Consider the following 13,634-nt stretch of genomic DNA (forward strand, 5'->3'; position numbering starts at 1 on the left):
CTGGCCTTTGCACCTGTTGTTCCTTCTTCATTTCTTTCTTTTTTTTTTTTGTAAATTTATTTATTTATTTTTGGCTGCGTTGGGTCTTCGTTGCTGCGCATGGGCTTTCTCTAGTTCTGGTGAGCGGGGGCTACTCTTCATTGCAATGCACGGGTTTCTCATTGTGGTGGCTTCTCTTGTTGCGGAGCACGGGCTCTAGGCGCGCGGGCTTCAGTAGTTGTGGCACGTGGGCTCAGCAGTTGTGGCACACGGGCTTAGTTGTTCCATGGCATGTGGGAATCTTCCCGGACCAGGGATCGAACCCATGTCCCCTGCATTGGCAGACGGATCCTTAACCACTGTGCCACCAGGGAAGTCCCTCCTTCTTCATTTCTAATGCACTCATCCTTCACAACTCACCTCAATTTCACCTTTTTCTGGAAGCTCTGATCTCTTAGGCTGGGTTAGGGGTCCTGCCCATGTACTCCCCCCAAACGCTATTCTATCCTGAAATGAAGCCCTCACACTGATCTAGAATCATCAGTTTAGTTGCCTGCTCCCTCCCCAAGAGCTATAAATCTCTGGAGGGCAGGCACCATGGGAACCACATTGTAGGTGATTTGTATGTCTGCTACCTATCCCAGGACCTGGCCTGTAACAGCCCGTGGTAAACATTTATGGAATAAGTGGAAGAGGGTAGTGGGAAAGGGAGCTGGAAACCGTGGTCATTTTGGAATGACCTCTGCCAGACCAAGGATTTCCCATGTTGTGAGATAGGTGATGGGAACTCCTGGATTTTGTTTTCTTGTTTTATTTTGGTTTACTTTGTTTTTAAGGGAGGAGATAGATATGGTCGGATTTGTGTGTTTAATGAATGGAAAGGAGAGGGACTTTAAAGCAGTTAAGAGGCCACTGTAATAGTTCAGATAATTAAAAAAAAAAAATAGAGGAAAGCAGAGACTTTTTTTTTGGCCACACCACATGGCGTGTGGGATCCCCACCAGGGATCGAACCTGCACCCCCTGCATTGGAAGGGCAGAGTCTTAACCACTGGACCACCAGGGAAGTCCCAGAGAAGAGACTTAAGACACACTTCCATATCAGAATCAATAGGATTTACCAACCCCTCCTCCTGTCCCCAAAAGTAATCCCTTTCTAGACTCTGTTCCCTTGACACTACCCATAGCTAGAGTAGAACAGGGCTGTCACAGTGGATCTCCTGCAGGCCGGTGGCCAGAGTCGGCCTCACAGCTGAGTGAACAGGAGTACTGGCTCGTGAATCACAGGCTGGGTCCCAGTCCTGGCTCCGCAGCTGATTCGTTGTGCAGTTTTGCCCAAGGCACTCACACTCCCGAGCCTTACTCTTCTAGTCTATTATGTGCTGGAAATAATAGTATCCAGTTCACAATGAAGAAATTATTTATTCAGCCTAACAAATAGTTATGGTAAACCTTGGCGTGAGGAATGTAAATAAAATAGTGCAGCCACTTTGGAAAAACGGTTTGGCTGATACTCAAATAGTTAAACGTAGAGTCACCACTATGACCCAGCAATACCTCTCCTAGGTATATACCCAAGAGAACTGAGAACATATGTGGACACAAAGACTTGGACACAAATGTTCATAGCATTGTTATTCATAATCGCCAAAAAGTGCAAACAACCCAATTGTCCGTTAACAAATGGATGAACACAATGTGTATAGTGGGAACTCCCTGGTGGTCCAGTGGTTAGGACTCTGCGCTTTCCCTACTGAAGGCCCAGGTTCAATCCCTGGTTGGGGAACTAAGATCCCACAAGCCACGAGGTGTGACCAAAAAAAAAAAAATGTGTATAGTAACATTGAATGTATTATGATCTGGTCATAAAAAGGAAGGAGGTACTGGTACATGCTACAACATGGATGAACCTTGAAAACATTACGCTAAGTGAAAGCCAGATGCAAAAGATCACATATTGTAGGGGTGCACTCATATGAAATGCCCAGAATAGGCAGGTACACTGAGACAGTAGGTTAGTCGTTGCCAAAAACTGGAGGAGGGAGAGATGGGAAGTGATTGCTAATGAGTATGGGGTTTCTTCTTGTGGGTGGTAAAAATGTTGCGCAGTTAGATAGTGGTGATGACGGTACAACCCTGTGAATGCACTAAAATCCACTTAATTGGACACTTTAAAAGGGTGAATTTTATGATATGTGAATTATATCAGTTTTAAAAAAATTTTTAAACGCTTTCACATGCATCAGGCACTAGGGATTGAAGGATGAATAAGACACAGACTCCATCCTCAGAGAACGTAAAGTCCAGTGGGGGAGAGGAGTAAATGAATCAAATTATCACATAGTAAGTGTAATTGCATCTAAAGGAAGCGCCATGCAGTGGCTAAGAATCCTCCTGCCAATGCAGGGGTTACAGGTTCGAGCCCTGGTCCAGGAAGATCCCACATGCCGCGGAGCAACTAAGCCCACGCGCCACAACTACTGAGCCTGTGCTCTAGAGCCCGCGTGCCACAACTACTGAGCCCACGTGCCACAACTACGGAAGCCCACGCGCCTAGAGCCCATGCTCCGCAACAAGAGAAGCCACCGCAGTGAGAAGCCCACACACCGCAACGAAGAGTAACCCCCGCTCGCCGCAACCAGAGAAAGCCTGCGCACAGCAACAAAGACCCAACGCAGCCAAAAATAAATAAATAAAATAAATAAATTTATTAAAAAAAAATAAAGGAAGCGTCATGGAAGAGAAGTAACATATCACTGGGGAGGGGCGTTGATCTAGACTGGAGGGCAGGGAGGAGTCCTTAAAGGTGTTGTTTGTGCCAAAATCTGAAGATATAAGACTTCCCGTGTCTGAATCAGTAGGATTTATCAACCCCCAAGAGGAGGACACAGCATGCAGAGGCGCTACAACAGGAGGCTGCCTGAGACATTCAGGGAACTGAAGGAGGGCCTGAATGGAAGAACACATAGAATGAGGTGGGCTGTGGCATGAAGCTGCAACTGGAAACGTAGATACAGGCCAATTGTACCGGACCTTCTAAGATAATAAGAAGTGCTCAGTGGGACTTCCCTGGCGGTCCAGTGGTTAAGACTCCGCCCTTCCAATGCAGGGGGTGTGGGTTCCATCCCTGGTTGGGGAACTAAGATTCCACATGCCGCGCAGCGCAGCCAAAAACATTTTTTTTAATTTAAAAATTAAAAAAAAAAAGAAGTGCTCAGTGATGACAGAAAATGACCCTCCTCCTCCCTAACTCGCTCTACCTCCGTTGCTGCCTGTGTCGGTAAAAGCACCACCTTGCACACAGTTGCTTAAGCTCAAAGCGAAGTTATCCAGACTTGGCTCCCAGCCTGACTTTCCACGTCCAACCTACCAGCGAGCTTGTGGCTCCTGCCTTTAAAGACTTCTCCTCTCCATCTTCTGCTGGCCCCCAAGCCTAGGTCTCATCAACTCCTGCCTGGACTCCTGCGACCCTTTCAGCATCGCCTTCCCGATTCCACTCGTGCCAGTGAGTCCACTTTCCGGTCAGAATGATCTTGGCTTCAACCAGGCCTCTCCCCTTGGAAGTTTCCACAACTGTTGGGCAAACGTACAAACTCCCAACAATGCCCCCTAGTCCATCCGGACCCTCCTGCTGGGCCCACCTCCCTTCTGGCCTCTCTCTTCTCTATGCTTTCACTGTTGTGACCTGTTCTCATCCATTAAAACCCTGTGTTCTCCCACCTGGGCCTGGAACATTCCCCCACCCTGGCCTATCTAACTAATCCTTCAGATTTTGACTTAACGGGCACTTCCTACAGGAAGCCTCCTTGCCTGACTCCAGCAATAAATCCCTTTGCTATATGACTCGTATAACATTCGAGTCACCCTTTGATAATACTCATCACGACGTGTCTGTTTCCTCTGATAGACTGTATGGGCCAGAGGATAGGGACCTGAGCCCACCTGCCCCACCACTATCCTCCCACCACTTAACAAAGAAGCCACCACCCACCACTGCCCCCAACCTGGCAAATTCCTACCCACCCATCCTTCAAATCTCACTCACCTACATCGCTTTCAGGGGGACAGCCTTCCCTGAGCACCCAGACTTGGGGGAGTCATCCCTTTACATAGCCCCACACTTCCCTGGGCATCTCTTACAGCACTTATCACAACTGTAAAAGTGACTGATTTTAATATGCTTCCCCCCTTTGATTTTCTATCTTGTTTCTCTTTGCCCCAGCATTTAAAAAAATGCTTGTCACAAGACTCCCCCCAGGTCAGCCCACAAGAATTCTAATGAAAATCCCTAAAATTGCATGCAAAATTCTGTGCGTGAACAATTTTCTGAAGAACCAGTCTGTGGCTTTTGTTGGCGTTTCAAAGGGGCCCAAGATGTGAAAGGTTAAGAACCTTCTCCCAGGAGCTGAAGGGGCTGTCTTTCCTTCAAAATAGCACTGCCAACCCAGACTTCTATGCAAAACCGTTGCCCTAGAATATAAGTTCCAAGTGGGCAACAATCTTCATTTTGTTCATTGGTGTACCCCAAATGCCTGGAACAGTGCCTGGTCCCTTGCAGGTGTGGGTGTAGAATGACCAAACATAGTCTTTGACGACTGTAACAGTTGTGAGAACTGTCTGTGTAGTGGTTAACTATTGCTGCGTAACAAATTACCCCAAAATGTAATGGCTTAAATCAACATTTATCATCTCAGTTTCTCTAGGCTGGGAGTCAGGGTGCAGCTTAGTTGGGTCCTCTGCTTCAGGGTCTCTCACAGGGCTGCAAAGTGCCAGCCAGGGCTGTAGTCATCTGAAAGTCTGACTGGGGAAAGATCTGCTTCTGAGCTCACTCATGTGGTTGCCAGCAGGATTCAGTTCCTCACTGGCTGTGGGCTGGAGGCTGCCCTGAGTTCCCCACCACATGGGCCTCTTCATAGGGCAGCTCACAACATGGAAGCTTGCTTCAACAGATTTTGCAAGGAAGAGGAGAGGAGGAGAAGGGGAGGAAGAGAGAGAGAGAGAGACAATAACAAGATGGCCATTACCATCTTTTGTGTCTTAACCTTGGAAGCAGCTTTCATCACCTTTGCTCTGTCCTGTTTGTTAGAAGCAAGTCTCTATTTAGGTCTAGTGCACGCTCAAGGGAAGGAGATTATACTAGGAATGAACAGGAATGAACAGCAGCGGGCAGGATCATTAGGAGCCATCTCAGAGGCTGCCCACTCCAGGACCGTTACATGTTTTCTCATATAGTGTCCGGCTCATCTGAAAACCCGAAGAGCAGAAGGTGCAGACCAAATGCCTACAGGTCAAGCAGATGGTGACGAGGGAAGAAATGAGAGATGGGAGGTTTGGCGGACAGCTGAGCCTCCACCCATCCTCCAGCAGCAGACCACTGCCAAGCAGGAATGTAGGCTGACTTGTCAGATCTTCTAGCTTTTCAAAAGAAGCCAAAGTCCTGATGTTTATGAGACACTTCCCGGTTTTTAAAACTGATAATCGCCGCGGAGCAACTAAGCCCGTGCGCCACAACTACTGAGCCTGCGCTCTAGAGCCCGCGAGCCACAACTACTGAAGCCCGCGTGCCTAGAGCCCGTGTTCCGCAACAAGAGAAGCCAATGCAATGAGAAGCCCGCGCACCACAATGAAGAGTAGCCCCCGCTCACCGCAACTAGAGAAAGCCCGCGCGCAGCAACGAAGACCCAATGCAGCCAAAAATAAATACATAAATTTATGAAAATAAATGAAACTGATAATCTAGCAAACACACGTGAGCATTTTTTGACTCTTCTCGATGGCAGAAAAGGCCTAACCTATTCTACTACTCTTTATATGTTTGTTCCGTCTCTCCTATGCCCACCCTCCCAACCGCCACACTTGTTCACCGAAGGCAGGGACCTAGTTAATTCACTTGCACACTTTCTACAGCTCTCTGCATGCAGCAAGCCAACAACAACTATTGCTGAATAAAATATGACATTGCTGACATTACGGAGCATTCCCTACCCACACCCGCACTCCAGTCCTAGAGGGGTGGGTAAAAGTGGGCTCTGGTGTCTGAATTAGCTGGAATCCTGGCTCTAGCACTTGCTTGTTGTATGACCTTCAGCAAGTTACTAACTTTTCGGAGCCTCAACTTCTTCACCTATAAGATAAGAATAATGGTACCTGCCTCAGAGTTGTTATGAGTTTTAACTGAAATAATATACTTATTAGCACAATGTAGCAACTCGATAGCTATTCCTACTGGTATCATCCCCCTGTTTCCTCACCAGCTCCCTGGCATGTCTCCCCTGAATCCATTAAGCCATCATCTACCACTATCCACCTGGCTGACAGCTAGAGGGAGCTTTAAAATGCACATCTGGGGCTTCCCTGGTGGCGCAGTGGTTGAGAATCTGCCTGCCAAAGCAGGGGTCATGGGTTTGAGCCCTGGTCTGGGAAGATCCCACATGCCGCGGAGCAACTAGGCCCGTGAGACACAATTACTGAGCCTGCGCGTCTGGAGCCTGTGCTCCGCAACAAGAGAGGCCGCGATAGTGAGAGGCCCGCGCACCGCGATGAAGAGTGGCCCCCACTTGCCGCAACTAGAGAAAGCCCTCGCACAGAAACGAAGACCCAACACAGCCATAAATAAATAAATAAATAAATAAACCCAAAGTTTAAAAAAAAAAAGGAAAAAGATAATTTAAAAAAATAATAATAATAAATAAAATGCACATCTGTCATTTTCACTGCCAGGGTTTTACATCCTTCAACAGTTTGCTGATGCCCTTCGGAGAAAATCCAAACTCTTTTAAAAAACTCAGCTCATCAGGCTCTTTGGAGCTGCGCCTGCTTAGCCCTCGGGCAGGTCTCATCCCTCACCACTACCTGCCTTCCCACTTGGCACTCCGAGCAGGCCAAAGCTTTGTTTCTTGACGGCTCCACATTTTCTGCCACTTCAAAGCTTTTGCAAGTGCTCTCCGTCCAGCTGGAACCTCTTCTCTCCATTCTCTACGACCCCTTCTAGATGTTCCAGCTATGTGCTCTGAAAATTTTTGACGTTTCTTGCTAAACCTGAGGGCAGGTACAATATCTGTTTTCCTCACCACCCTGCTCTTCCTAGTACAACGGCCGCAAGGAATACACGAATAATACACATTTGTAGAACTGGCCACAGCAGTGCTGATTCCCGTGAGCAGACAGCGCCACCTGTTGACCCAAGTTGGCACTTCAGTACCTAGAAAGGAGCCTTAGCTCTCTGCCCACCCTTAAGGTAAATGGACAATAGTTCTGAAGTTTTCAGGGGGTCTATCCCGAGACTCCTTACATCAAAGTTAGCAATTAAAAAAAAAAAAAAAACAGCTAACATTATTGAGTATTTAACGTGGGAGAATTAGGCACTTTCCTAAGTGCTTTAGTTATTAACACATTTCATCTTCACAACCACTCAATGAAGTAGGTACTTTTATCGCTTTGTAGATAGGGTAACTGAGGCACAGAGTAGTCAAATGCCTCACCCATGATCACACAGCCAGAAAATTTCATCCCAGGTGGTCTGACTTGAACCTGGATTTTTTTTTTTTTTGGCCACACTGCGCAGCTTGTAGGATCCTAGCTCCTGACCAAGAAATGAACCCAGGCCCTCAGCAGTGAAAGCGCAAAGTCCCAACCACTGGACCGCCAGGGAATTCCCTGGACCTGTACTTTTAAGCCTGAAACTCACTGCCTCTACCGTCTCCTTTCCTGTGAGCCCAACGGCCTGGTGAGGTTACACCCCAGACACCTCCCTCTGCTGTGAAGGCACTGCTATCAGTGGCACTGGCGTCAACCAAAATTCCTTCTGCAGTGAACCATACACTTTGAGAACTGCGCAGTTCTCCAAGGGCACCCTCAGGACAGGAAGTGGGTGCGGCCTCTCCTCCGAGAGCAGTCAACCCTGACCTCCGTCATTGCTCCTCTCCTGTGACCTCCAGCAAACCACCACCTCTCTGAGCCCCCATTTCCTAACAGGGCCTTTAGCCTGCTGAGTGGATGAGACTGGATACCCCATGAAGAGTGAGGAGCGCAGTCCCTGATTCAGATTCAGGGGAACACTGAATGGCAGTGCTTATCACTCGGTCCCCTCCCCGCATCACACACATCACACATGAAGCTGGGTCCCTTCACATGTTTCGATATTGCTGTTTAGAACCAAGAGGTTGTGGCTACTTCCTTCTTAGGTTCCATCTACTTTCCACCCTCTCCTCTAAATCGTTCCTTTATATCATTGAGGAAAATGCCTGCCTGCACTTGATTTTAAGTTGTTAGACATAAATAATATATACTGGGCACTTTCTATGGCCCAGGCATTATTCTAAATAGTTTATTCATATTAACTCATTTAATCTTCACAACAGCCCTGATTCTCCCCACTTTACAGATGAGGAAGCTAGGCACAGTGAAATGACACGTTCAGGGTCACACAGCAAGTGGCTGCCGTGGAATGTAAACTTAAGCCACGGTACCAGTCTATGCTTTTTTTTTTTTTTTTTTTTTAATAAATATTTATTTATTTGGTTGCATCAGGTCTTAGTTGCGGCACGTGAACTCTTAGTTGCGGCATGCACGTGGGATCCAGCTCCCTGACCGGGGATCAAACCCGGGCCCCCTGCGTTGGGAGCGTGGAGTCTCATCCACTGCACCACCAGGGGAGTCCCCAGTCTATGCTTTTAAACACTACGTTAGACTCCCTCTGCTGGCAGAGGCTGTGTCTGCTGCCTTTACTCCCAAGTGCCAGGCACACTGCTTTGCACACTGTGTCAACAAACTTGTTTTAATATATAATAAACACACACACACATAGTCACATGCCAGAGTGACAAATACCCCTTCTTCAACCGGGAAAGAGCTCCATCATACCCTGGGCTCCTGGAGACTCTCCAGAAAGTGCCTAGACCTGGCAGTCTTCACAGATGACACCCAATGGGGGCACTTTTATTAGACAAGTGGGAAAGGACAGGGTGCACCTTGAGGTGTACTGCCTGGGACCTCACGCGGGCCCGGAACTCTGCTGCACCCTCTTCATCAACTCTTCATCCTGCATAGACAATTCTGTCAACTTTTTGCCCATCCGCTCATGGATGTCCAGGTACTTGGAGACACACCGGTCCAGGCACACAGACTCGCCCTTGGACAGTTCTGCTTCCTTGTAGTGGGGAGGCACGCACTTCCGGTGGCAGGCACTGGTCATTCTAGAAAGAAGGAAGGGCAAGGTCAGGTCAGCAGCATCCTGTGGCATACCAGGAACCCTCAGCCATTCCTGCCCTGCTATACTGATTTCACCTCCCAAGAAGGCAGTGTAAATCCTCAGTTTGCACCTCAACTATCTTGGAAGATCCTTGAGAGCAGGAACCTTGTCGGGGCCCATGTTTATGACTAATTAAACAGGAACCATTAGCTGAGTACCAGTTATGTTCCAGACATCACGCTAAGTGCTTGACATGGATTCTGTCATGCAGTTCTTATGATAACCCTATGAGGTCGGCACAATCATTATCCCCCTTTTTACAGATAAGGAAATGAAGGCACAGAGAACCTCAGGATCACATAAAGCTGGGCTATGAACCCAGGTAGCCTGACTTTATAGCCTACATTTAAAAATTATTCTAATAGCCTCCAAGATAAAACAACGAATCTAGGGAGGATACCAGAGAGCTTAAGCCAATAAAAATAGCAAATATTTGTTGACTGCTTATTTGACTTGTGTTGGGCTTAATGCTAAGAGCTTGTCATATACTTTTACATTTAATATTTATAATGCCTCTGTGAGTAAGGTCCTATTATTAACTCCACTTTACAGATGGGGAAACCACTGGTCTAACAGTCCATGTAACTTGCCCAAGGCCATAGTAGTGGTGGTTGGTGCGGCTACGATTTGTTCCCAAATTTGCCAGATGGTTATGGGCACTAGTTAGGAGTCAGACTGAGCTACTGGTCCTGACATTGTTACTGACCAGCTGTGGACCCTGAGAGTTATTTAACCTCTAGAAACCTCAATCTCCTCACCTTTAAAAAAAGATAATGCATATAAAATGCTCAGCATGTGTCCGAGATGGATTAAGAGTTTAAGAAATGTTGACTACTAAGTGGGCTACGTGCTCTTTGTCAAAAGGCAAATGCTCTACTCTTCCTGGAACACAACTAGAGCCTGGACCGGACCTTCTCTTCCTGCTCAGCTCCTACATCGCCAATTCCATCCCAACCTAAATGCCCAATTCCTTCTAGTGACCCCACACTGCGTCTGCATTAGCCCTTAAGCATAGGGCGGGAGTTGGGGGTGCCGGGAGGGTAAGCCCGGGCCTCAGGTTCCCCCAGAATGAGGAAAATAACTTTCAGAAGTTATCCACCTCTGCCTTGGCAAGAGTGACCTGGGATCATTCTCTAAGAAAAGGCAGCGCAGAATCAGCCCTTACCTGTTGTACATATCAGCCATCATCTCTACCTCCAGCTCTGCCGCCAGCTGCTGGGCCCTAAGCGGGTCCATTTCAGCCCTGCACCGTGGAAGAGATCTCCCTCTGGCCTCCTAATCCTGGGGGCAGACATCATGGTCAGCACCCACCCCTCCCATTCACCTTCCCATCGCAGGGGCTGGAGGATGTGGAGGAATCAGAGGGCATCAGACCAGCAGGGGCCACTGACCTCAGTGAACTCAGAAGTCCCATTTCACAGATGTGGGAACTGAGGCCCCGAAGGGGAACACTGCTTAGCCCAAGGTCACAGAACATGTCAATGGCGGGGCTGGAAATCGAGCCCCGGAGCCCTGACTCCCAGTCCCTCTAGGTCACCTCTATCCAGAAGAAGGGGATACCGGAACGGAGCATGAACCTGCGGAGCCCTAAGAATTCGATCATACGCGGAACTAAGGCTCCCGGGCCCCAGCCCAGGGTCTACACCTCTGAAACGGCGGCGCCATCATCAGGATCACCTTGAGGTCAGACGTCACTCACCACGGGCTGGGGCCAGCCACAACGCCCCCTATGTCCCCAACTTCGGGTAAACACTAGAAACTCACCGGGCGCTCAGGTAGGATAGGGCGGAAGCACGCGGGTCACTTCCGGGAGGGAAGTCCCGCCTCCTCTCTGATCCGTGCGCGCTTCCGGAATGAAGTACCAACGAGGCGGCGCTGGAAAATCTGCTACCACAGAGAGGGAGCTGCTGGCCCTGGTTAAGGCGTCTCCCAAATGCTAGAGAGGACTCCAAAATACCATAGAGGCTTGAGCGGGGCGCAGAGCGCCTGCAGACTGGTTAGAATTCTTGTCCTTAGGGGTGTCACGGAGAGATTTGAGTTTATTGGTTCTGTAAGAGGGGCAGGACCACAGAACTCAGTGAACCTCGCCCTCACCTCCGGAGAGCTGAGGCCAGAGCGCAAATCAGGCGCGGAGTAGGAAGAATGCCGCCAAACTGCAGCGCTCAATTTGTGATGTACTTAAGGTCACCTGGGACGCTTAAAATAATCCCGAAGCCCAGGGCTCACTTCGTACCAACTAAATCAGAATCCCTGGGAGTAGGACCCAGGCATCAGTACATCTTAAAACTCCCCAGGTGAATCCCATGTGCAGCCAAGTTTGAGGACCAATGCTCAGAGGCCCTTTGTGTGAATACAGCTGTGTGTAGGTCACTAAGCTTTCTCTGGGGTTGCAGAGACAAGCGAGGCACGGTTCCTGCTTGCAGAAAGATGAGTCAAGTATACAGTATGTTTTAGTCAGCTTCTGTTAGACGCCCTGGGCCCTAAAGAGATGAATAGGACCATTGTGGCTGCCACCAGAACTAACCTAGTGTGTATGGGTGAGGAAGACGGAGGGTACTTGTGAACTCTTCGTCTTTCAAGACTTAATGTATTTCTCGGTCTGCACGCCCCCCTTCCGCACCCCCCCCCCAAGAAAAACCCACCTCAATCCCTGGATTTTTCAAGGGATTTCCCAGTAAACGAAATTTAGAAGATGCAAATTAATGATGCGGTGGTACACTGCCCATGGGGGAAGGTGGGCTAGACACTTTATATGGTTGGTCGCCATATGCTTCCCTAAGGAAGTTCCAGTTTTAAATATTGCCCTCATTACTGCTCTAAGGACTCAAACTCTTTGTCAAACCCTGTACCTTGATACTTTACAATTTAGGTATAGCATTCAGATAATAAAGTAGTAAAATACGCAAGCTTAATTTTTAAATATATATTCATTTTTATAACTATCACCCAGATCAAGATACAAAATATTTCCAGCACCTTAAAAAGTTATCTCATGTTCCTTCCCAGTCAATACTCCCTCTTCTGCAGTGAACCACTCTTCTGAATTCTGTCACCATCAGTTAGTTCTGCCTACTCTTGAACTTCACGTAAATGAAATTATACATTGTTTTCTGTTTTGTGCCTCACTTCTTTAGCTCAGTGTAACATCCGTAAGATTTCATTCATATTGTCGTGTGTATCTCTTATTCATTCTTTTTGATGGCTGTCTAGTGTCTGATTGTATAAATAAGCCACAGTTCATTTATCTATTCTCCTATTGATGGACTTTTGGGTTGTTTCCAGTTTGGGGCTATTATGATAGCCTATTGATGGACTTTTGGGTTGTTTCCAGTTTGGGGCTATTATGATAATGCTGCTACGTATGTTATTGTATATATGTTATCCTGGTTTTTGCTTTTGAGAATATAGTCAACATATTATGGAGTATTAAGAAATTGCCTGGAAAAAGGAGATGGGTTCTTAAGAGAGGAATCTGCTTCCTAGGTGGGATTTTTATTAGGTTTTATGAAAGGCTACATACTGTATGATTCCATTTAAATCACATTCTCAAAATGACAATATTATAGAGATGGGAGAAGAGATTAATGGTTGCCTAGGGTTAGAGTTGGTGGGGGGAGGGAAGGAGGTGTGCCTAAGGGGATAGCACAAGGGAGATCTTTGTGTTGATGAAATTGGTTCTGTGCCCTGATTGTGGGAGGTGTTTATTCAAATCTAAGCTGTCATAGAAGTATACACGCCATTGTACCAATGCCAATTTCCTGGCTTTGATATTGCATATAGTTATGTAAGATTTAGCCTTCAGTGGATAAATCTTAAGCAAAATTTAACCTTCTGTACCCTCTCTGTACTATTTATGCAACTTCTTATAAACCTATAATTATTTCAAAATAAAGTTTTAAAAATCATTACAAAACAAATGAACAAACAAAAAAGATGATGTATTTAAAGCACCTAGTCCATGACAGATGCTCAATAAAAATGAATCTTTTGGGCTTCCCTGGTGGCGCAGTGGTTGAGAATCTGCCTGCCAATGCAGGGGACACGGGTTCGAGCCCTGGTCCGGGAGGATCCCACATGCCGCGGAGCAACTAAGCCCGTGAGCCGCAACTACTGAGCCTGCGCGTCTGGAGCCTGTGCTCCGCAATGGGAGAGGCCGCGACGGTGAGAGGCCCGCGCACCGCGATGAAGAGTGGCCCCCGCTCGCCGCAACTGGAGAAAGCCCTCGCACAGAAACGAAGACCCAACACAGCCATAAATAAATAAATTAAAAAAAAAAAAAAAAAAAAAGAATCTTTTTTTTTTTAGATTTTTATTTATTAGGGAAAAATTTTAAAGTACAGAAAAGCGGAGAGCACAATATATTGAACTTCCACATATTAATCACCCATCACCAAGATTTGACAATT

The 13,634-nt window shown here is 47.3% G+C and overlaps 1 protein-coding gene across 6 annotated transcripts; it reads right to left on the reverse strand.

Annotated features, from left to right (window-relative positions):
• Window positions 1-8,732: 8,732 nt before the first annotated feature.
• TIMM10 (translocase of inner mitochondrial membrane 10) lies at window positions 8,733-11,107 on the reverse strand. Of its 6 annotated transcripts, none has more exons than XM_036860950.1 (3): window positions 10,928-11,039; window positions 10,394-10,509; window positions 8,733-9,172 (listed from the first exon to the last, which is right to left on the reverse strand). In XM_036860950.1, the coding sequence occupies exons 2-3, from the start codon at window positions 10,462-10,464 to the stop codon at window positions 8,971-8,973; spliced, it is 273 nt and encodes a 90-aa protein (XP_036716845.1). In that variant the 5' UTR covers window positions 10,465-10,509; window positions 10,928-11,039; the 3' UTR covers window positions 8,733-8,970. The 6 variants fall into 6 exon arrangements, with proteins under 6 accessions (XP_036716845.1, XP_036716839.1, XP_036716844.1 ...); XM_036860944.1 differs by having other exon boundaries at window positions 8,741-9,172; window positions 10,993-11,107; XM_036860949.1 differs by having other exon boundaries at window positions 8,741-9,172; window positions 10,906-10,929.
• Between the last annotated feature and the right edge of the window lie 2,527 nt (window positions 11,108-13,634).

The sequence above is a fragment of the Balaenoptera musculus genome, chromosome 8 (genome assembly GCF_009873245.2).
Source record: "Balaenoptera musculus isolate JJ_BM4_2016_0621 chromosome 8, mBalMus1.pri.v3, whole genome shotgun sequence".
Taxonomy (NCBI): domain Eukaryota; kingdom Metazoa; phylum Chordata; class Mammalia; order Artiodactyla; family Balaenopteridae; genus Balaenoptera; species Balaenoptera musculus.

What these genes read in the sequence shown, in the direction of transcription:
- TIMM10 (XM_036860950.1), bottom strand. Translation starts at nt 10,464, where the DNA reads ATGGACCCGCTTAGGGCCCAGCAGCTGGCGGCAGAGCTGGAGGTAGAG. An exon ending in ATGGCTGATATGTACAACAG is followed by an intron (nt 9,173 to 10,393) that starts GTAAGGGCTGAT and finishes CCTTCTTTCTAG; the next exon opens with AATGACCAGTGCCTGCCACC.